The sequence below is a fragment of the Vombatus ursinus genome, unplaced genomic scaffold, assembly GCF_900497805.2.
Source record: "Vombatus ursinus unplaced genomic scaffold, bare-nosed wombat genome assembly UNPS02008996.1, whole genome shotgun sequence".
Lineage (NCBI taxonomy): Eukaryota > Metazoa > Chordata > Mammalia > Diprotodontia > Vombatidae > Vombatus > Vombatus ursinus.
The window spans coordinates 1,088,224-1,112,398 of NW_020948774.1; the positions used below are offsets into that span (position 1 = coordinate 1,088,224).

Below are 24,175 nucleotides of genomic sequence, written 5' to 3' on the forward strand. Positions count from 1 at the left end.
TCTTCTTCTTCTTCTTCTTCTTCTTCTTCTTCTTCTTCTTCTTCTTCTCTCTCTCTCTCCTTTTCTCTCTCTCTCTCCTTACTTTTGTCTGACTTCTGACCTCATCACTCATCACCTGAAACTGCTTTTTTCTAAAGTTATGAATCATTTCTCCCTTGCTAAATCTGGTAGTTCCACAAGCACATCCACATCTTCCCCATTCTGAAAACAAATCACTAGACCCTCCTCTTCAAGTTATAATTCTGAATCTCTCCTCCCTTTCTCAGGCTGTCTCAACTTCTCTCAGTTTCTGACCCTATCACTCAATTAAACTTTCTCCAAAGTTATGGACTATCTCTTAATGACCAAATATGGTGGACTTTTCTCCATTTTTTTTCCTTCTTGACCTCTCTGCAGCAGATGACGTTGCTGAGCACCTTGTCTTCCTGGACTGTCTCTCCTCTGTGTGCTCTGTGATGCTGTCCTCCCTTGGTCCTCCTTCTACCTGTGAGACTGCTGCTCCTTTATCTTCTTTGCTGGATCATCACCCATTTCATGCCTCCCTTAACTGTGGCTGTACCACAAGCTTCTGTCCCGGGCCCTTCTTTCTCTATATTCTCTTGCTTGATGGGCTGGTCAACTCCCATGAGTTTAATTATCATCTTTATTCAGACAATTCCCATATCTATGTATCCAGCCCTAGTCTCTCTCGAGCTCCCATCCTGCATCACCAACTGCCTATTGGACATTTCAAACTGTAGTATCTTGTAGGCACACCAAACTCAACATGACCAAAACAGAACTCATTATCTTCGCCCCCCCAACCCACCCCTCCCTATTGAGGGCACCATCATTCTTTGAATTCATCAAAGTTCATAACCTGAATGTCATCCTAGACTCCCCCCTATATATCTAACCAAAATGGTAGGCTCTGCCTCCACAGCATCTCTCCCATATGTCCCCTTCTGTCTACTCACACTGGTATCATCCCATTTCAGAGTCTCATCATCTATCACCTGGACAACAAGTCTCTCCAATATATCCTCCACAGGCTACTTAAAGGATTTTCCTAAAATGCAGGAATGACCATGTCACCTCCTTACTAAATTAACACATATTTCTCCTTATTACATCTAGGATCAAACCCATTTAAAGTCCTCCACAACCTAGCTCCAACTCACCTTTCTAGACTTATTACACATGACTCACCTTCATCCACCCTATTGTCCAACCAAACTGACCTTACTGTTCCTTACACACAACATTCCATCTCCTACTTGTGTTCCTTTGCCCAGTTTGTCCCTCACACCTGCAATGATCCTTACTTCTTTAAGACTCATCTCAAGTCCCATTTTCTACATCACTCCAGCTACTAGTGCTTGCCCTCCAAAAAAAATTACTTTGTATCTTTCTACATGTTGTCTTTACAAAGACATGTATTTATACACTATATATATATAATTATAGATAGATATATACATATACATCTATCTACCTACCTATCTATCCACATGGCAAATATACATATCTTCCTGATAGAATGTAATCTTCTTGAAAAGAAAAATGGTTTCCTATTGGCCTTTGCGTCCCCGGAACCTCTCACAGTACTTGGCAAGTGGTGGTTGATTGGACTTTATTGATTAATGGTGATGGGAAGAAGGTGGTGATGGTGACAGCGTGGATGTTTACATATACAGTAAGTGTGATGATGGTGATAATGTCGATGGTGGTGATGGGTAAGTGTGATGGAGATGGTGATGGTGAAGGGGAGACTGGCAAAGCCAGGAATAGTCAGGGCTGCTCACACTTGTGTGGCAATAGACTGGATACCCCCATGAGTGACCAGGGTCCAGTAATCCCCAGTGTTGGAATGGAAAATACACTTCTTGGTCTCACGGTCAATTTGCATCTGGAATGTCTCATGGTCCAGCTCTTCATCCTGATTGGCTGAGACGTTGATCCCTGAAAAGAGGAAATGGGTTAGAAGGAAGGAAAGAAAGTTACTTTAACTGAGCATGGTAGGTAAGAAAAGTCAAGTTCAGAAGTTCCAGGGCACCCTGGAATTTCAGGGAGGAATAAGGGTGGACAAAGGGAGGTATCCATCTTGTTCCTAGCATAGGGAATGTGATAGATCACAGAATCTCTCCCACGCCCCCCTTAACCGATGGTGTGATTTGTTGTTGTTGTTGTTCAGTCAATTCAGTTGTGTTGGACTCTTTTGTGGCCTTATGAACCATATGGTCCCTGGAGTTTTCTTGGCAAAGATAGTAGAGTGGTTTGCCATTTTCTTTTCTAGCTCATTTTACAGATGAGAAAACTGAGGCAAATGAATTTAAATAACTTACCCAGAGTCACATAGCTAGTAAGTGTCAGAGGCTGGATTTGAACTTGGGTCTTTCTGACTCCAGGCCCAGCGCTCTATCCACTGAGTCACCTAGCTGCCTCATTGATGTCATGCTCAAACAGAAATAGGGCCAGTACACCAGACATAAAGATCTGTGCAGACTTAGAAAACCATATATTAACATTATGTTCTATTGCTTATTTATTTTGCTTGTTTTGGTTTTTGGAGGCAATCAGGGTTAAGTGACTTGCCCAACGTCACACAACTAATGAGTGTCTGAGGCTGGATTTAAACTCAGATCCTCCTGATTCCAGGGCCAGAGTGCTATCTACTGCACCACCTAGCTGCCCCTTTTCATTTATTTTGTTAAATATTTCCCAATCTGATTAGTTGTACTTGGGAATGTTGCTGAAGGCATGAAGCTGGGGTTCCTGTTTAACATGTCTGCCCTTTACCACTGGGCTACCAGCCTTTTCTTGAAGGAATGTAGTAGCTGGCACAAAGGGGAGCCAAGCAAGAGAGACAAAATCAGTGTAAGGAGGAAATCCATTCAAATCCAGTTTGGGGGGAAATGGACTTAGTACCCTTCCTGTGCCTGATTTCTTCTCCCTGAATAGCCAAGCCAACCTCCTTCTATTTGCCCAGAAAATCCTCCAAATCATCACTGCTAATTGGAAGGCTAAGCTGATTGCTGTAGTTTCCATCTGCCCATCAGATGGAGTTGACGTCCCTATTTATAACTCACCCCTTAATCAGCTTGGGTTAGGCACAGCAGGGGGCTCTGTCCTTCCCAGGGCCCCAGTGTGGGGGATAGCCAGAGGCTTCAAGGACCTGTTAGGTCACTGAAGCGGCCCTGGTGGGCCTGTCCTCATTTAGGAAAGAGTGGGGTTACAAATGCCCAAGTCCTCTGAGCAGCAAAGCTTAGCACACTGGCTCCCTACCTCCCCTGTGTAAGAGACCCTGGAGGAAGGGGACCAGACCCAGGGCTGTGCCAGGGCCATGGTGCCAGGAACATAACAAAGTGAGAGGCATCAGTGGCAAATTGAGGGAGGGGGCCAAGTAGAACTGGAAAAGGGAGCAGTCAGCTAGAGCCCTCTACCCTACCAAGATGCTCTTAGTTCCGCCTTCCCTTTCCCTTCCCCCACCCAAACCAGAGTAAACCAAACCCCAAGCTCATCATCATCCCCAAACCGGGCCCAGTTACCCTGGCAACCCTGCAGCACTCAGAACCTTGGCAGATCACAGAGCCTGCCTTGTACCACCTGCTTCCCACGTGGTACCCCAGTGGTCGGGGCTAGCATGCAGGAGGGAGGGGAGTGGGAAGTGATGAAGAGGAGGCAGCTTTGACAACTGCAAGTAAATACCAGCCTACACGTGCCTCGGAGGACACAGCCCTTCAGGAGGATGGATGGCGGATCAGGGCCAGTCCCTCTGGTGCACAACGTTCACTAGGGGTAGCCCCGGAACTCCTCTCCTGTCCCAGAGAAAGATCAGACAAGGGAGACTTCCTGCCTAAGGTGAGAGGAGGCTTGGGATCCATGCCAGTGCCCATGATACCTCCTCCTGCAAAGAATGCCCTGTTCTCGTCCTCTAAGCTCCACTTGATCCTGCAGGTAGCCACGAGCCTAGGGCTGACAGGCCTCCGCGTGAGGCCGTGAAAGCAGGTCTTGTCCTTAAAGACTGTCCAGGTTTAGGATTTTGTCAGAATGAAGGAATTCACCAGAACAGCCCCCCCGCAAGAGAAAGTGGGGGTGGGAGGCATAGGAGGAACACTGGAAATGGAGTCAAAAGATCCCTCATCCCAACTCTGCCATCCAAAGCATCTGGCCAGCCTGTGAGCATGTCATTTACGCTTTTTTGTGTCCTGATGTCATTATCTGAAAAACGGGGGCAAACATTTGTTTTACCTACCTCATAGTGTTATTGTTAAGTAAAGAGCTTCGTAAATTCTAAAGTGACACATAAATATAAGCTGCTATTATCATTTATTGTTGTTAAACCACTTCAGTTGTTTCCAACTCTTTGTGACCCCATCTTAGGGTTTTCTTGGCAGAGAAACTGGAGTAGTTCACCATTTCCTTCTCCAGCTCATTTGACAGATGAGGAAACTGAGGCAAATAGGGTTAAGTGACTTGCCCAGGACCACGCAGCTAGTAAGCATCTGAAGCTGGATTTGAATTCATGAAGATGACTCTGTCCTGACTCTATCCACTGTGCCACCTAGCTGCCCTGCTAATGTCATCATCATTGGAGTCACATGGTTAGTTCTGATCTCTCCCAGGGTGCCCCAGGATTGGGCACCACTCTCTAGCAATAACATAGAGAGGAAGCAAGAGAGAAAGAAGGATATCTGTCAGCGGGTCCATGTGCTCCTCTGCTATCCTTGAGAGGCAGCTACATGACGTATGAAGTAAGAAGACCTGAGTCCCATCTCAGACACTCACTAGCTGTGTAATCCTGGGGAAATCACTTCTCTCCACCTCAGCTTTCTCATCTGTGAAAATGGAGATGATAATAGCACGTGCTTCCTAGTTTTGTTGCAAGGATCAGATGAGATCTTTGTAAAGTGCTTTGCAAACCTTAAAATGACAAATAAATGCTAGCTGCTCTTATTGTTAGAAGAATAATCTAAGCCAATAGCTTACTCGTGTTCAGATTCCTTAAGAGTCTGCCCAATATGACGGATGTTCTAATAAACCTTGTCTTTGGCTGGAAGAAGGCTTGGGTCGAATTCTTTCGGGCAGGACCCGTGTTTTGAGATATTGGGTCCCAGCACCCCATAACCTCTAAACCACATCATTTTAGCGGCCTCTCTGTGGTCAGTTTATGGGAGGTCATGAGCCTGAGTAGCCCAGGATGGGTAGGTGTGGGTGGGTTACGAGCTGGACCATGGCAGGGGAATGCCCACCTTGATGAGATACAGATCTGTTGAGAATTTTGAATTCTGTAAGGAACCTAAGAGCCCTCACCTGCGACCTAGCTCCGGGTCAGCTTGCTCATCCATTTGGGAAGGGAGCAGAGGAAGGGGCGCCCCTCTGAATACTACTGATTCTGTCAGTGAGGCTGTCTTACTCATCTCCCCAGGATGGAAGCAAAGGAGGACCCTCAGACCAGATTTCTGCAGAATGGCTGTTCTTGGGGAAGGCGCCCATCCTGTTGCTCTGAGGCAGAAGCTCTTGACCTGGGTTCCACAAATTCCCTAGTGTCACACGAATAGATTTCAGTGGGGTCTGTGAACTTGGATGGGGGAAAAAATTACATCTTCATTTACACTGACCACAGCTAGGTGGCCTAATAGATAGAGCACTGGGCTTGGAATCAGGAAGATCTGAGTTCAAATCCAATTCACACACTTACTAGCTGTGTGACTCTGGGCAAGTCACTTACTCAACCTGCTTGCCTCAGTTTCCTCAACTATAAAATGGGAAGAAAAATAGCACCTATTTCCCAGGATTATTGTGAGAATCAAAGGAGATAATATTTGTAAAGCACTTAGCACAGTGCCTGGCACATAGTAGGAGTTTAATAAATGCTTGTTTTTTTCCTTCTTCTAACCTTTAATTGAAATTTAACATTTCCTTCAATTGCTTAAAAACATTATTCTGAGAAGAGATCCAAAGGCTTCACTAGACTGCTAAGGGGGTCCATGACTCAAAAGTTAAGATCCCTTATTCTAAGGATTAGATGGGGCAGCCTATTGGGTTTTGAGTTCAAATTCCACCTCTGGACCTTACTAACAGAGTGACTGTGGACAACCCAATTCATCTTTCTAAGCCTCAGGCAACTCTCCAAAAAACACTATAAAGAATGAAGGTTGCAATCTTCAGAGGAGATTTTCACATGGATGAAATCATAGGACTTTGACACATTTGTATGCAAAGCACTTTGTTACCCCAAAGTAAACATTAAACATTAGTTATTATTATTATCCTAGGCCTATCACTGCTTCCTGTTGGGACCTCAGTTTTCTCCTAGGCAGCTGGCGGCACAGTGTGGAGTCAGGAAGACCTGAGTTCAAATCCAGCCTCAGACACTTACTAGTGGTGTGTAAGTCATTTAACCTCTATTTGCCTCAGTTCCCTTATCTGTAAAATGGTGGCATAAAATAGTATCTAGGTGGCTCAGTGGATAGAGCACTGGGCCTGGAATCAGCAAGACCTGAGTTCAAATTCAGCCTCAGATATGTGTGTAACCCTAGGCAAGTCATTTTTCTCAGTTTCCTCAACTTTAAAAAGGGGATCCTGATAGCACCTACTTCCTAGGGCTATTGTGACAATCAAATGATACAATATTTATAAAGCACAATAACAGGCACATAGTAGGTGCTATATACATGCTTAATCATCACGCAAAAAGGCTAGTCGCGCTGGGCCTGACCAAAACAGTGTCAAATCACAGAATCTGAGAGTTGAGAGGGCACAAGTCCAGCTCAGACCAGGAAAAGGAATCCCCACTCCAACAAAACCCCTGACAAGGGGTCGTCCAGCCTTCGGTCCATTGAGGGAGACCCCATTCCCTCCGGAGGCAGGCCATAGTACCAGCCAGCATTTACATAGGGCCGGGCACTGGGCTAAGTGCTTTACAGTTATTCCCTCATTGACCATCACAACAACCCTGGCAGGTGGATGCTATTTTTGTCGTGTTTGACTTCGTTCTGTCGTGTTTGACTTCATTCGCCTCAGTTTCCTCATCTGTCAAATGAGCTGGAGAAGGAATGGCTATCCACCTCAGTATCTCTGCCAAGAAAACCCCCAAATGAGGTCACGAAGAGTCACCCACAACCGAAAAATGACTGGATAACAACATATCTTGTTTGCACACAGTCTTTTTCATGTTATCTTGCCCATTAGACTAAGAAGTCCTTGAGGGCATGGACTGTTCTGACACATAGTAGGTGTTTAATAAATGCTTTTTGGGGCAGCGAGGTGGCACAGTAGATAGAGTACCTGCCCTGGAGTCAGGAGGACCGGAGTTCAGATGTGACCTCAGACACGTAACACTTACTAGCTGTAGGACTGGGGCAAGTCACTTAACCCCGATTGCCTCACTAATAAATAAATAAATAAGTGAATGAATGAATAAATAAATACCCTTTGACTGACTGACCCCTAGGCTTCCACCTAATCCAAATCCATTCTGCCCCTTCTAGCTTTGTCCTTCTTTTACCCAAAGTGCTGGACCCTGGGTCTGGGCTGGGCTGGGCTGGACTGGGAAATCATAGGGTCAGAAGAGCACAGATTTAGATCTAGAGGAGACCTAACAAGTCATTGAGTCGAACCCCTTCATTTTACCTATGAGGAAACTGAGGCCCAGAGAGATGAAGCATCGCACAGCTAGTAAGTATCTGAGGTAGGATTTGAGCCCAGGTCCTCCTGATTCCAAGCCCAGTGCCAGAGTGTCTGAAGTTAGAAAGAGTGGACAGCTCTCAAATTTGTATTTTAAATCCCTACAGTCCTTCGCTCCCTGTTTCTGCTCAGCCTGGGCACAGGGCCAGAGGCTTAGACTCGGACTCCGTTACTAGGAAGAGGGAGAAGGAGTTGTGATAATAGACTACCAGTCCTCATTTGCATATGATTACCCAGAATGCTCGTGTCTACCCCACCTCAAACCCCTGGCCTCAGGTTCTGGGGTAGGGCGCGAAGGGGGGCAAACAGCTACTGGCATTGGCACAACCTCCCCTGTCTTTAGGCAGCTCGGACACCCTCGTGTCTCCCTAAGCGTCGTGGGGAAGTCTGTTGATGAGCAAGAGAGGAGAGTGGGCATCTGCTATGAAAAGCAGATAAGAGAGGAGGCCAACCAGACTTTAGGAATTGATTTATTCTGTTCTAGGCATTTCTTAACCTTTTTTTCTTAGCCAGACCCTTTTGTGAGTCTGGTAAAGCCTATGAAACCCTTCTCAGATGAAAGATTTTAAAAGCATAAAACAAAATGCATAGGATTGCATAAGGAAACCAGTTATATTCAAATACAGTTATCAAATTAAAAAAAAAGTTTCTGGACCCCCGTATTCACTCACTTAATCATCATCATCGTCATCATCATGGCTGACATTTATATAGCAATTTCAGTTTTGCAAAGTGCAAAGTACATTATGAGATCATTCAAGTGAGGGCTTGTTTGATTTATTGATTCATTCGACAAACATTTAATTAAGTCTTTCCTTGCACAAAGTACTGAGATGAATCAGATCTCTCACTTGCCTTCTGGATTGAAAATTCTTTGATTCTAGAAATGGTTCCTAATTTCAAGGGAGGGAGGCTGTTTAATAGTAAAAGCAAGGAGTGGGCCATTTTAGGGACCAAGCCCAGTGCTAGGCACTTATAGAGATGATCTTACTTCCCTGATCTTAGCTCCATTTTCTTCTTCCGTAAAATGAAGTAGTTGCTGAAGAAGAGAAAAGAGGGAGGAGAAGAGGAAAAAGTGTTATGTGTACAAAAATATGTAAAGCAGCTTTTTTGTTGTGGCAAAGGACTGGATACTAAGGGGCTACCCATCAATTTAGGAATGGCTGAAATACGGAATATGAGTATAATAGAACACTGTTGTGCTGTAAGAAATAATAAAGGGAATGGCCGCTAGGGGGGCGCCATAGTGCACTGAGCGATGGGCCTGGAGTCAGGAAGAACTGAATTCAAATCCAACCTCAGACACACTTACCATGTGACCCTGGGTGAGTCATTTAACTTCTCTCTGCCTCACTTTCCTCAATTCTAAAATGGGAATGTAAAACAGCACCTATCTCCCAGGGTTGTTTCGAAGATCAGAGGAGATAATATTTGTCAACACTTAGCACAGTGCCTGGTATATAGTAAGCACTGTAGAAATGTTTATTCCCTTCCCTTTTAAGGAAACCTGGGAAGACTTGTATGAGCTGATGCAGAGTGAAGTAAGTGGAATTAGGAGAACAATTATAACACCAATTTTGAAAGACCTGATCAATGCAAAAACCAATCATGAATCCAAAGGACTGATGTGAAGCAGGCTATGCACTTTCTGACAGGGAAGTGATGGATTGAGGGTGCAGAATGAACCATATATTTTTGGAGATGGACAATATGGGAATTTATTTTGCTTGACTATGCATACTTCAGACAGCTAGGTGGTGTAATGGATAGAGCACTAGGCCTTGAGTCAGGAAGACCTGAGTTCAAATACAGCTTCAGACACTTATTAGCTGTGTGGCCCTGGGCAAGTCATTTAACCTCTCACTGCCTCAGTTTTCTCATCTATGAAACGAAGGTAATAATAGCACCTATTTCATAGGATTATTGTGAACTGAATGAGGTAACATTTGTAAATGGAGTAGCTAGGTGGCACAGCGGATAAAGTGCCTGGCTCGGATTCAGGAAGACCTGAGTTCAAATCTGGCCTCAGACACTTACTGACTAGGTGATCCTGAGCAAGTCACTTAACCCTGTTTGCCTTAGTTTCCTCATCTGTAAAATGAGTTGGAGAAGGAAATGGTAAACCACTTTAATCCTTGCTAAGAAAACTCCAAATGCGGTTACGGAGAGTCAGACATGACTGAAATGACTGAGCAACAACATGCATACTTGTTACAAGGGTTTTGTTTTTCTTTTCCAGTGGAGGGTGGTGTGGAAGAGAAAAAAATAACAAATATTTGATAATTGAAAAGAAGTGGGGGGGGGCGGCTAGGTGGCGCAGTGGATAGGGCACCGGCCCTGGATTCAGGAGGACATTAGTTCAAATCCGGCCTCAGACATATAACACTTACTAGCTGTGTGACCCTGGGCAAGTCACTTAACCCCATTGCCTAGCCAAAAAAAAAAAAAAAAAACAAAAACGAAAAGAAGTGAGGGATCTGGACGAGATGAGCTCTAAGATCCCATGATTCCTGTGCAATCTCCTCTGGGCACTGCCCCATGTTGGGCTATCCTGGCACCGCCCCAAAGAGTCCGGGGTCACCTCTGTCATCTCGGAGAACTTGAGTGGAGGACAACATTGAACGTCAGGATAGTTCCACAGACTTCCCAGGAATCACAATTTTCAAATCCAGCTTTTCATGGGCCTGTGGCATCTTACTGCGCCCCCAGGCATAGGCTCCCCTCCTCCTCCTCCTCCTCCTCCCTACCCTCTAGACCCTCTAGTTCTTAACCTGAGCTCCATGAAACAAACAAACAAACAAAAAATTGAGAACCCCTGCTCCAGAGCTTTTTCGAGGACAAAACGGTTTTTTTTCCTAGAGTTCAGGGGGCACCAAAGTCTAGGAAAATTATATGAGACCTAGATAATGCGGGAATTGGGGAATCTCTATTGAGGGGTTCTTCTCTGCTCTCTCCTCAACTTCAGGTAAATGGCTTCATCCTCCCTCAAAACTGAAGGTTGGGGAGGTCCTTCTTTCTCCCTGCCTCCCTCGCTAAGACCACCAAAGGAGATTGTTTAAGGATGAGGCCTGTTTCTTTGACATACATGCTTATGCCTCTTAATCCAAAACTGGTCTGTGACCCTCCAAGGGTCTGGAGCAGTGGCCTCCATCAAGTGTGACTCCATTAAGTGCGGCCCCTTGACTGGAAAGGGCCACACTTGAGGACCTCGAGGCCATGGGTTCCCCACCCCTGGGGAGGGAAGGCTGCTCTTGGAGAGGTTGAAGGAGCAGAGGATAAGGGAGGGAGAGACTGCTCCTCTCTCCCCCTGTAACTCTTCCCCTGGTTGGGGTATCTCTTTAGGGCCCACTACTCTTTCCTCACCCCAGCTTTGAAATTCCTATCTCTGAGATATATTTTGGATATGGCCAATGCAGGAAATTTGTTTTGCTTGACTATGCATATTTGTTACAAGAGTTTTGTTTTTCACTTTTTAATTTGGACAGGAGGAGGTGAATAGGAGAGAAAAATTTTTTTTAATTAAAAAAATTACTTTTTTTTTTTAAAAGAAACTCTTTTTTCCTACTACCTCTCTCCATGTTCTCTTCTGTATCTAGTCCTCCCCAGACCCTGCACATGTTACTTAAACTCTCTTAGTCTCAGTTTGGCCGTCTGTAAAATGGGGATCATGGTACCTACTTCAGACAGTTTTGTGAGGGTTGAATGAAAAATACATGTAAAATTCTTTGCAAAACCTGAGTGCTATATAAATGTTAATAATTGCTATTATCATGATTGTTATTTTCTGTCCTCTCTACTGTGCTCTCTGGAACATTCTATTGTTTAAAAGAGAGAGAGAAAGAAAGAAAAAAGAAAGAAAGAAAAAGAAAGAAAGCTCCATTTCATCCTCTATCTTCCTCTCACTTTCCTTTTATTTTTCTGATTCTCACTGAAATCTTGTTTTCTCCTCTCCCACACCTCCAGACATTCCCTCCAAGGTTAGCTAGTCCCCACTCCTGGTCTCACCTCCTCTGACGCTCAGGGTCAGAAGGAATTGACATATATTTGGTGCTTCCCACTTTCTTCCTCAGCTCTATTCAATAAACATTTATTAAGCACCTTCTGTGTGCCAGGTACTATGCTAAGCACTGGGGATACAAATAAGAAAGACAGTCCCTGCCCTCAGGGAGCTTACAGTCTAATCAGAAAGAAGCTGAAAAGGAGAGGCCCCACCCATGGCCTCTCCTCCTTTAAATTTCACTCCAGCCTGTCCAGATCCATTGCTGTCATTTTCGGACCTCCAGATCACTGTCCCTCTCTCTCAAAAGTTCAGCAACTATGTCACAGTCTTCTCCACCCCGCCTCCTTCAAATATTCTAACCTCCTGGTCACCTAAGCAACTCAACCCCCATGGTTCAATCTCCAGGGTGCCTTAAGCAGGATATAATCCTTGTCCTTATCCTGCCCTCTCCTACCTTTACGTTTCTAACCGTTTTTGTGTCGTGGGCCCCTTTGGCAGGGTGTTTGGTGAAGCATCTACGGGGAGCCTTCTCAGAATAATGTTTTTAAATGCATAAAATAAAATACATAGGATTAAAAAGGAAACCAAAGGTTAGGGAAAATCAAGATGTAATTTTCCCCACCTCCAAGTTCACAGATTAATGGGCCTCCAGTAAGATCCCCTGGTCTGTAGAAGTCCTTGCCTTCTTTTAAGGTCGGGCTTCTTTGAATCTCTCTATCTTAAGTTGTTTGTCTTTCCCTGAATCTCTTAAAGTGTTCAGTTTAGTCTCTCCTTTTCTTATCACATTTTAATTTGTGCTGTAATGATCCATTTACCCGGGCTTTCTGGAAAGTAGATTCTGGGACAGGAAGGATTGTATGTCTGCCCCAGGGCCTAGCACATTGTATGTCCATAAGGCTACCCTAACCCTCCATACCTGGAATGCACTCCCTCTTCATCTCTGACAAAATTTCAGTGTCTCTCCCTTCCTTCAAAGATCAAGCTCAGAGGGAGGGAGGAGGAGAAAAATTGAAAACTCAAAAGCTTATGGAAGTGATTGTTGATAAATCAAAATAAATTAATAAAAAAAAAATCAAGGCCAAAAAAAAACCATCAAGCTCAAGTGTGTCCTGTTCCCTGAAGTCCTCCTTGATCCCCAGCTAAATGGAATTTCCCTAGAGCACTTTATCTGGATCCCTCCTTTGACCCCCCTCACTCCCTATTTTGACATCTAATTAGCTCTGTTCCTCTCTTCTTCTACTTGCCATTGAATGTAAACTCTTTGAGGCCCAAGGCTATGTCAAATTATTTATTTGTACCCTTAGTACCTAGCACAATATTAGGTGCATATATCATTAGATGCTTTAAAAATGTTTGTTGAATGCCTGCTTGTGAAGGGAGGAATGCTTAACAAATATCTGTTGAGCTGACTGAAATTCCTGAAACTAGCTCTTTTTGTATTTATGCTAAGTCCCTTGACCTCTGCATACTCCTTTCCCTGATCTTGAACTTCTCAGTTTCACCAAACCTATTAAGTTTTTCAGCATCTTTTCCTACCTCAAACGGGTTAATGCAGTGGTGAGTGGTTTTCAGCTTGGGTAGGGGCCCCCCACCCCAATTCTGGGCTGGACACACTGATTCTACTCTCCCTGGTCATACGAGAGCCTGGAAGAAGGGGAGGAAAGGGAGTAGTAGATTTACCTTGTCGGATGGAAACGTAGCGCCCATTGGAGCCCAAAAACACCACTTGGGGGTGGCTCTCCTCCAGGTCAAAGAGTTCGTCCTTGCTTGGCTTGGAGCTGCGCCCAGCCTTGAGGGTCCCAGTGGGCCCCATGGGGGCCAGGTACCTGTCATCACAATCCTTGAAAGCCAACTTGCCAGCTTTGAATTCCAGGGTATAGCGAGCCCGGGGCTCTGGCTCCCACACCAGTTTACCATCGTTGCGCAGGTAGCGACTGTCACAGGTCTTCAGACAGTATTGCTTGTTTAGGAAGATGAGAGTGATGAGGGCATCCACGCCCCAAGGAATGTTGCTGTCAGTTGCAATCTCATCCTCCTGTGGGCACAAGTGGGCATAGCGCCGGCGGCTGATGCTCAACAGATTGGCCTGGGGATGGATGGCGAGGTGGACCGTCCAGAGCTCAGCAGGTGTGATGGTTGGTGAAAAGCAGGAGAGGTGGTCCTCGGAGCCCCCGAAAAATCGCCGATAGGGTTCTGACTGCAAGGCCCAGCGCCCGTCTGAGTGGGTGACGATTAGGAAGCGGGCATCCCGGCCCGGCTTCTCCGCCTCACAGGACACCTTCCCGTCCTGATCAGCCTCCAGGTAGCGCCCTAGGTGGCTGCGGAAGAAGACAGCCGAGCTGTTGTCCTCACCCTGCTCCAGGACCCATATCTGCTTCCTCTTCAGGCTGGAGGCTGAGGCGTTTACCTTGAAGCCAAAGCTTTCAGCTGTCAGATAGCGGTCCTCTTCATTGATCAGGCCAAATTGGATCTTCAGTACCTGGTGGATCCCATTGGTTGGCATCTTTGGGGCCCCCAGGGGACCCCTTGCAACAATGGCTTATCCTGCCCCAGCAGGACACCCACTTTGCTCACTTTGCTCCAGACTCTCCTGTCCTCCAGCGAATTCCGCTTAGCTAGCTGGAGCTGAGTATCTCTGCCGTCACAGGTCAGGGGCCACCCGCCCTGGACGCAGATTCTTCAGCTATCACCTGGGCTCCCCTCATTGAACCCCATGGGTCAGGGGTCCCCGGGGCCACCTGCTCTTCCACTGACCAGTACCTGCCTCTGAGGCACTACCAGGTCACCTCTTACATGACCAGTGGAGCAGGGGAGGGAGAGAGAAGAGTGATGAGGTGGATCAGACAATGTGCACACTTAGGAGCTGCTGCCTGGTTTAATTAGCCACAGCTAGGATTACAGAGCTCTCCCAGATCTCAATGAGGCCAGAGCCATCAGTAACCAACAGTCAGCCCCACTAAGGAAGGGGGGCTCAGTGCTGAGGACAATGGCTCTTTTCTCTGCCTGCCCTGCCCCACCCCCCAAGAATCCTGGGCCACCAGCAGCTCTGCTCTTCTCCCTACCTTCCAATTCCTTTGTCCCTTGCCCCTTTCCTCAACCTCTCCTGGGGTCTTTCCCTGGATCTGTACTCCCCTAGCCTTACAGCCTAGCTCTGGTGGAAAACTTACAGCGTAACCTGATCACTGCCCATGCCTCCCTCATTTGGCCTTCCAGATCTGTTCCCTTTCATGTCGGGATAAAATTACTTGCTTCTCTGATTCCTACTGCTGCCAGGAGTGGGTCATCTCACCCCACCTGGCCTGTTGGGCCCCTAAGCTCCTTACCAATTAGTCCAACTTGTTATTGGTTTAGACCTTCTATCCGTCCTCCTGCCCCTTGCCCTCTCCATCTGTCCATCTGGGAATCCTCCCAGCCCTGACTCCATATCAAGGGATTAGGAAAGGGGAATCCATTGGTTTCCAGTCTGGTCCCCTCAGAGGAACCATTTTGGCCAAGCAGGAAATAGCCTAAGGCCTCTCTGACCCAAGCCTGCTATCCCCTCCTGTTAGTCAAACCTTACTTTGTCAAGTAAGGGGAAGAAACTTGGGGCCTAGTGGCTAGGTTACAGATGGAGGGAAAATACTCCTTGGCCTTGACCCTGAAATTCAATCCCCAGATCTTTGACCTTGGAAAAAGGAAGCCACACCAAAGGCCGAGGAGGGGGGGAAGGTCATGGATTGTTCTTTGAGACTGACACAACCAACCCTTAACATCAAGAAAAGTTTAGCTGTCCCCAGAATAGGCCTTCTGACACCACCTCTCTCCCTCCCTCTGTCCCACCTGTTTATGCCAGAGGAATCACAGAATCATCGAGTCTCAAAGATTCAAGAGGCTTGAGCGGGCCTCAAGGCCAACCACCTGGCCAGTGCTTGAAACCCCTCTATGGCCCTCAGGACAAATGATCCTTCATCTCCTGCTTGGACACCTCCAATGTCTTTGTTATAGCTGGGAGATAACAGGAGCTGAGATTTGTGGGATGTAGTGGTAGAGGTTTGTGAGTGATTCTGAAAGGTACTTAATTATTGGGGGAAGGGAAGAAATCTAAGTCATGGGAACACAAACCTAGGGCTAAACCTTAGAGGCAACCTAGCCCCCCCCCTTCATTTTATAGTTGAGAAAGCTGGGGGCCCAGGGAGGTAAGGAACTTGCCCAAGGTACATATATAGGTGTCAGAGGTAGGATTTGAACCCAGGGCTTCTGATTCGAGTCAGTGGGTTTTCCCCCTAGTGTGTTTTCTCTTCATCATTAGTGGAGGAAGCAGCAGGGGCCATGAACCCTTATTAGCAGTGGAATAATGACCCAAGGGTAATGTAGAGGAAAGATAGTCGGGCCTGAAGTCAGGAGAGCCCTGGGTTTGAATCCAGCCACTAACACTGGCTGTGTGACCCCGGCTAAGTGTCACATAGCCTCCCAATTTCCTCACTCAATCTGTAAAATGGAGATAATTGTACTTATACCACCTAACTCACCAAGTTTAACACAGTACTCAGCATTGTAGTAGGCACTTAATAAATGTTTACTGATTGATCAAGTTCCTGTGGGGGAGATTGTTTGGTAAAACTCAAAGTGTTGGTAGAGATCTGAGCTGTCACAATTACGATGTTGCATGTGGACAATCTTCTGGGTACCGTAGGAAGGGAGTGAGAGACCTAGCCCTGCTTTCTAGGGGTCACAGTCTAATGCCAACATAGGGACACAGCTACACATCCTGGGGGGACTGGAGGCAGAGAGCTTAGACATGGTCAGGGCCCTGCTTTGGGCTACTGAGCCTCCCTCTTCCTCAGCAGGTTTAGGGTCTCCTCCCCTCCTCTTCTCTGCACCTGCAGTCTCTTTGGGCTGTTTGAAAAATGTGGCCCCCAATATCACAATGGTGTCTGGGGAGGTCTCTAAGCAGACCTCCTCTTCAACCACCCCACCCCCTCAACTCACTGTCATCCTTCCTCCACCTGCAAGCCAGTCTGTCTTCTGCACCTGCCCTGGGGGCCAGGAGCCAGAATAGAAATCGGATCTCCCCATCCTGGAGGCAACCACCCAAGGGGTCCTCCTCCTCTTCTTGGTGCTTTGACCCAAATGTCTCCCTGGGGACTCAAAAGGGGAGGGGACTGAGAGAGAGAGGAAAGAGGTACGGGGACTTCTTTGGATCTGAGGGGACTTAGCCTAAATTTTGGACAAGGACCCTGGAGTCTCTGCAAGTGTTCATTGTCCCTGCTCTCTTAGCTGATTTTTCACACTCCTCCACAGCCCCAGAGGGGTTAGGAAGCTTATCTGTAGTATCTACTACTTACTACTTGTGAGCCTAGAGTAACCAATCAATCAATAAGTAATTATTAAGTGCCCACATCAGACACTCACTAGCTGTGTGACCCCGAGTAAGTCCCATAATCTGCCTCAGTTTCCTCAAGGGGAATATGGGAATAATAATAGCACCTACGCCCAGGGCTGTTGTGAAGATCAAATTAGATATTTCTAAAGCACTTTGCAAACCTTAAAGTGCTTTCTAGATGCTAGTTATTATTATTGTTAATATTATTAACAGTTTATTTTTGAAGAAGAGAATTGCTATTGCAAGCAGCTTGTCGCTAACCCCTTCTCAGCTTTGGTTTCCTCCTCTCTCCGTACAATGACGGGGTCAGACTAGATGACCCTTAAGGTTCCCTCCAGCTCTAAATGTTTGATTCTCTGACCCTCTGGGAATTCAACAACCTTTGGGGTGTCTGGAGTTGAGGTCTGAAGATCCTAGGTAACCCCAGGTCAGAGATCCTTTCTCCAGACAGGGACCTGTGAATACAGACAGGCAGGTGCGTTTGTGTGCCAGGGATGGGACAGAAGTTGGATCTTGGCCCAGTAACCTGGTGCAGGGAGGTCTATAAGGGAGAACAGAGTGGGGAGAAAAGATTTACTAAACTGTAAGGTCCACAAGGGCAGGATTTTTGTCTTAAATAAACTTTGTATCTTTTCCAATACTAAATTCAGTGCTCTGCACATAGGAGGTGCTTAATAAATGTGTAGTTAATGGATGAAGGAAGGAAGGAAGGAAGGAAGGAAGGAAGGAATGGTGGATGTTTCAGGAACCACTACTAGAAACAACCTAAATTGTTAAACCATCCACGTGAGCTAAGGTGCTGTGTGTGTGTGTGGGTATCAGGGGCATATTCCAGTCTGTAGATAAAATCAGACCTAGACACATAGAGTGATGAAAAGTTTTGTGTGGATGATCTGAGCCAGGAAGACATAGATAGTAATTGCACAAAGATATGGTTGTGTATGAATGGTCTTGCCTGTGTGGCCACTTGGGAAACTTCCCGACCCACACCTGTGCTGCCCTGGCTTCATTTCAAAAGAGCTATGGGCCACTTCTGGCCACTACTATGTCCCTGTAAGAGATGCTCAGGCTGTTGGACAGCATTCTTGCTGATTAGCTTAATAGCCTCATTAGCATATGAATGGGTTACTGACAGCTCTCTAATGGGCATCGAGTGCCCTATTGGAGCAGAGGGTGGTTGTTGAGGTTCTAATTGGACCTCTTGTGAGAGCTAGAAACAGCTGGGGAGGGGGGTGTTTGAGAATAGTGTGGACAAGTCCCTTTTCCTGGGACCACTGAGTCTGCTTATACACTCTCCAGGGATATGGAGAAGTCAAGGGTGGGTTGAGATGCAAAGGGCCCATGGCCATTTAGGATCTGTTGTGCTCCCATCGTCATTAATCCTTTGCATTCTTCTATTCCCACAAAGGGACAGTGCCCCCTTTCAGGACCAGAAATTGTCCAGAGGTTCTTAGAGAGGCAGACTATATGTTTTATACCTAACCATAAGAGAAGTAAGTAGTAGTGGTCTGAGCCCCTGGAAATTTTGTTCTTGGCACTCTGGGGATATCCTTCACCTTCTCTGAGGAGAGCAGAGGATGGTAATGGAAAGAACATCAGACAGATCCTGGATTTGAATTCTGCCCCCACCCTGGTTGTCCTTGGGCAACTCATGGCCTCAGTTTCCTTGTCTGTAAAATAAGAGGGCTGGATTAGATGATTCAATTTAAAAAACCTTTATTAAGTGTTAGGTTCGGGGATATGGAGCCAAAAAAAGAAACTGCTTCAACCCTCAGGGAGCTTATGTTTTACAGATGCTTGGGGAGAGGGATGTACCACATACAGACTGATAAATATAATGCAAGGTAGGAAGAGAGAACAAGAAAGAGCAAAGAGCCTTTGGGATACTTGAGGAAGCACGTGTGTGTGTGTGTGTGTGTGTGTGTGTGTGTGTGTGTGTGTGTGGTTTGTCCTTCATTCTTGATGAGGAAATACTTAATTATTCAGAAAATCAGGGGAGGCTTCTGGAGTTGAGCCCGAGTTAGGATCCTGAAAGGCAAAGATGAGGAAGGGCGGTCCTATGAGCCTAAGATCAACCTAAGGACACAGAAGTAGAAAATGTCCTGGGCATTCAAGAGCCCTCTACTCCCCCTCCCCTTTGATCTTTCAGCTTACCCTATATAGCCAGACAGACTGATAGACAGGCTTCTGATTCTCTCTCTCTTTTTTTTTTTTTGGTGAGGCAATTGGGGTTACACAAGGTCACACAGCTAGTAAGTGTCAAGCGCCTGGGGCTGGATTTGACCTCAGGTCCTCCTGACTCCAAGGCCGGAGCTTTATCCACGGTGCCACCTAGCTGCCCCCCTGATTTTCTTCTTCAAAAACAAACAGTTAATAATATTACTAATAATAATAGATAGCATCTACATAGCACTTTAAGGTTTGCAAAATGCTTTACAAATATCTAATTTGATCCTCACTACAGGGGATAGGTGCTATTATTATCCCCATATTCTATTTGAAGAAACTGAGGCAGATAGAGGTTATGGGATTTACTCAGGGTCACACAGCTAGTGAGTGTCTGAGGCCATATTTGAGTTCAGATTTTCCTGACTCCAGATCCACTGGCCTGGACAAGAGTGACCTGGAAGCCACCTGTGGTCCTCCTATCTCTTTGGAAAAGGTAGTCTTTGTCTCAGCCTGGGGTGCTTCCCTCCTCAGCTACTCTCGGAGAATTCTTCCTTCTCCTGTATTTCTCTTGTGGATGCTAGAGAGGGAGAGGGAAAGATCAGGCCAGACATGGGGCCCTCCCCCTTCTCCTGGAGACTGGCCAGCTCCCCACAGGCCAGTCTGGGAATAGTGATAAGAATGATTAGATTTAGAGCTAGAAGAGATCTTAAAAATCTTCTAGTCCAGGGTCTCCTCAGCTTTTGGGGGCCATAGGCTCCCCTTTGGCCTATGGTGAAGCCTATGAGCTCCTTTATGGAAGAATGGTTTTAAGTGCATAAAATAAAATAAGAAGATTCTGAAGGAAACTAATAATATTGAAATAAAGGTGTAATTATTTCCCATCCAAATTCACAGACCGGCTGAAATCTACCCACAAGTTAAGAACTCCTGTTGGCTTAATCCCCTCAACCAAAGAGGTGAACATCTGGCCCGCCCAGTGACCCAGCCATTAAGAGGCACAGACAGGATTCAAATTCAGGTCTTTTATCTATTGAGCCTACATCAGGAGCCAACCCAACCAAAACCCAGGTCCCCATGTTTGCCAGGTTCTGCTGGGATGCTCCTTTTTTCCCTCCAAGAAGAAATTCAAAATGGCAGCCAGGGGTGTGGGTGTCCCAAACCTCATCCCTGAGGCTGAGTTCCAAGTAGGTTTCCCCCAGGGTTATACAGCGAGCTCAAGGCAGTGCGAAGCTCCCAGAGCTGGCTCAGGCTCTGACACCATGGCAACGCAGTGAGCCCAGGCCTGGTGCCCAGGCGAGGCTGTGACGGGTGGCGTGAGCTGGCAGAGGTTTGACAGCTCCCGTGAGCAGGCCTGACCAGGGCCCAGACAGACTCCTGGAGGCTGGAAAGGGCCCGGAAGTTTTGGAAATCTCTTGAAATCCTCCAGGGGCTATCCTGGTGATAGTGAAACATCTTGTCAGAGCCACCTGCAAACAGCTTGGGTCTCTAGGCTCAGAGCCAACCCTAAATACTCCTGAGTCTGCAATGCTTGAACTTAACACCCAGGCTTGAGTTTAACACCCAGAGCGGTAACTAGCCTCAAGGGCACAGGGCTTTGTCCCAGGGCACTGACTTTGTGGGCTGTGCTACCTCTCCTACCTTCATCCCTGAACTTCACATGTATTCCTTCATGGTCCTAGGTGGCACAACCAGCTACTGGCAGCCACCCCCAGCATCCTGTAGCTCTGGTCCCAGACCATCCCCTCTCTCACATGCACTAGCAAGACCTTCTGTGACAGTGCTGAAGTTTATGTTTTACCCAAGGGATATGACATATAAACAGAAAAGCATACACTTGATTATTTAAGGAGAAGGAGGGAAGAGATCATTCCCAACTAAGGGGACCAGGATCAAGGGACTGAACTCTTCCCTCAACTGGTTTTGCCCCAAATGAAAAAAAATTCCTGGCGAGAGCTCCGGGGACACTCCCTCCCGAAAAAACCCCTCCAACAATAGTAAATTTCGCACATTTAGAAATCTTCCTAGCTCCAGGAATTACTGCCAACTCTCTCTGGCATCCTTCAGCCCACAGCCAGTCTAGACGGGTCATCTCCCAGTAGGCTTTTGGGACCACTGTATGTACGTGTCAGAGACTCCCCTAGAGGCCTTTAGCCCTTCTGCTCCTTTTCTTGGTTTCCTCAGTTCCTCAGGATCCAGAGCAGAGGAGGAAGAGGAGGGGGAAGTAGAAAAAGGAGGAGGAGGAAGAGAAAGGAGGAGAAGAAGGAGAAGGAGGAGGAGAAATTCATTTGGCCCACCTTTCAGGGAACTAGCCAGAGGCCCTGATTTCTTTCTTTCTAGCTCAGGCCCAGCTCCCCAGTTCCCCCCCAGGGTCCTGGTCAGGTTTCCCTGGGCCCAGGCTGTTCTTATTGTTCCTGAAAATAGGCCCAGGGGATTGGTTGGCTAATGATTTTTTCATGGCCGAGATCTCTCTTTCCTCCGTGGTTCCACTTACACTTGAGCTCGGCCAGCGCTCGTCTTCCTCAGCACTGGGTTGGTTTACTCGAGCCCTGTGCTTGTGGTTTAGGGTGACACGCTCACTGGGCACACTGACCGGCGCCGAGCCAGCGCTGGAATGCAGAAGCTGCTTGGAGGATGAGAGAGAACGGCTGTTACTATGGGAACATGAGCTCCCCGAGAGAGGCTCCTAAAATTGGGTTGCCACTCTATGTTTCCATGAGCGTGATCCCACGCTTAGGCACCCACACAGAGGCAGCTGGAGTGTGCCAAGTAGGAAAAGGCACAGGATCTGAACCTTGATGAGCTGTGGGTTTGATTCTGCTTCTATTACTTACTTGCTGTGTGACCCTGAGGAGCCTCAGTTTCCTCATCTGTAAAATAGGGATATTTGTAATATCTACCTCACAGGCTTATTGTGGGAATCAAATGAGCTAATGGATGTGAAGAGTGTTATAAACTGCAACAGGTTATTAAGAAGCAGCTTGATATATAGTGGATGAAGCGCAGCTTTGGAGTCAGAAAGACCTGGATTGAAATCTTACCTTGTACATGTACTGGGATGGGATTCTGGGCAAGGGTTGCACCTCTTTGGTCTTAAAAGATTCTCGAGGACTAAGTCATAAATGGGTTGTGATTAGCGATGATGGAGTTCCTGCATGACATCTTTGTTCCCCTTAATTCTAAAATCATCCATCCTTTGCATATTGTTCTATTACCCACAGATAGAGATAGGGATAAGGACGGGGACTGCACCTGGGATTTCATTAGGACGCTGAAGTCCTACAAAAGGGAATTCCTTCTACAAATACAGGTGAGCATCTCCTCTGCAACTTTTAGTCTAAGAGAGGAGCCCAGAGCACCAAAAAAATGAAGTGACTTTCCCAAGGTCACACAGCCACCTACGGGGTAAAGGGTAGGCCTTTCTGGTTCTGAAGGTGGTTCTCTATTCACTATGCCAAGTTGTCACACATAAAAATAACAGATAATATTTATACAGTGTTTTAAGATTTGCAAAACACTTTATATAAGTTACTTTATTTGGCACACGCTCTCACGCTCACACCATCCAAAGACACATGTGTACACATACTATATTTGTTGTTGGTACTGTTCTGGTGTTTTAGTTGTATCTGACATTTCATGACCCCATTTGGGGTTTTCATGGCAAAAGTACTGGAGTGGTTTGCCATTTCCTTCTCCAGTTCATTTTACAGATGAGGAAACTGAGGCAAACAAGATTAAGTGACTTGTCCAAGGTCACACAGCTAGTAAGTGTCTGAGGCTGGATTTGAATTCACAAAGATGACTGCAGGCCCTGCACTCCATCCGTTGTGCCACTTAGCTGCCCTAACACATATTACATACATATACACAAATATGCATGTGCACGTGTGCACATGTTGATACCACGCCATTTTCTCAATGTTTGTGCACCACTCCATTCACTGGTGTGCAATATGTTATATGTTCAGCAACTAACAGCTCTGGCCCTAATGCCCTGTGGGAACCTAAGCAGGGGACTTAACCTCTCTGAGGGAAAGAGGGAAGGGGTGATTTGGAGAACCCCTAAAGTTCCCTTCAGCCATAGGATTCTGTGGTTCTATAATTCTAACTCACATTTAGTCAATTGATTGATCCATCGATCTATCTATCACCAAGAATTATTAAGCACCTACAATGTGCCAGGCAAAAGACAAAAACAAAACCATCCCTGACCTCAAAGACACTTCTTTCACTCTATCAGGGAGATAAAATGTGTAGATAACTAAATCCATGTGAAATATAAACAAATAAGTATAAGGTAAAATTAATGGCTAGGGGTATCAGGAAAGGCTTCATGTGGAAGGTGGTACTTGAGCAGTTTTGAAAGAAACAAGGAATTGTCAGGGGAGGAGGTAAGGAGGGAGGACATTTAAGGCATGGGATACGGTCCTCAAAGACAAAGAGACGGCATATGGAAGGCCCAGCAAAAAGGCCAGTTTGCTTGGACCACAGAATGCAGAAAGGGGATTAACATTCAAGGTATCCCAAAAGTCTGTGTAGCTGTAGGCTTTAATAGCTTAAAACTCTGACTATGATTTCCAGACCTCTATATCCATCCCTAAGTTTCTCTGCTGTTCTCCAGTCACATGCCTCAAACCGGCTATTGGATATTTCAGATTAGATGTTCTGTAGGCATCTGAGGCCTAATACCACTACTAGGTCTGCATCCCAGAGAGATAAAAGAAAAAAAAAGGGAAAAGCACCTATTCGTACAAAAATATTTATAGCAGCTCTTTTTGTGGTGGCAAAGAATTGGAAATTGAGGAGATGCCCATCGATTAGGGAATGGCTGAACAAGTTGTGGTATGTGATTGTACTGGAATACTATTGTGCTGTGAGAAATGATGAGCAGGAGGATTTCAGAAAATCCTGAAAAGACTTGTATGGACTGATGCTGAGTGAAGTGAACAGAACCAGAACATTGTACACAATAACAG

At 46.3% G+C, this 24,175-nt stretch overlaps 1 protein-coding gene across 1 annotated transcript in view; it reads right to left on the minus strand.

Moving 5' to 3' along the window:
• FSCN2 (fascin actin-bundling protein 2, retinal) overlaps nt 1–14,171 on the minus strand; it is an 18,911-nt gene extending 4,740 nt beyond the window's left edge. The window contains exons 1-2 of the mRNA XM_027850046.1: nt 13,349–14,171; nt 1,785–1,941 (exon numbers count right to left, since the gene is read on the minus strand). Coding sequence (XP_027705847.1) covers nt 1,785–1,941; nt 13,349–14,171 — 980 coding nt within the window. The remainder of the gene's footprint in view (nt 1–1,784; nt 1,942–13,348) is intronic.
• Nucleotides 14,172–24,175: the final 10,004 nt, after the last annotated feature.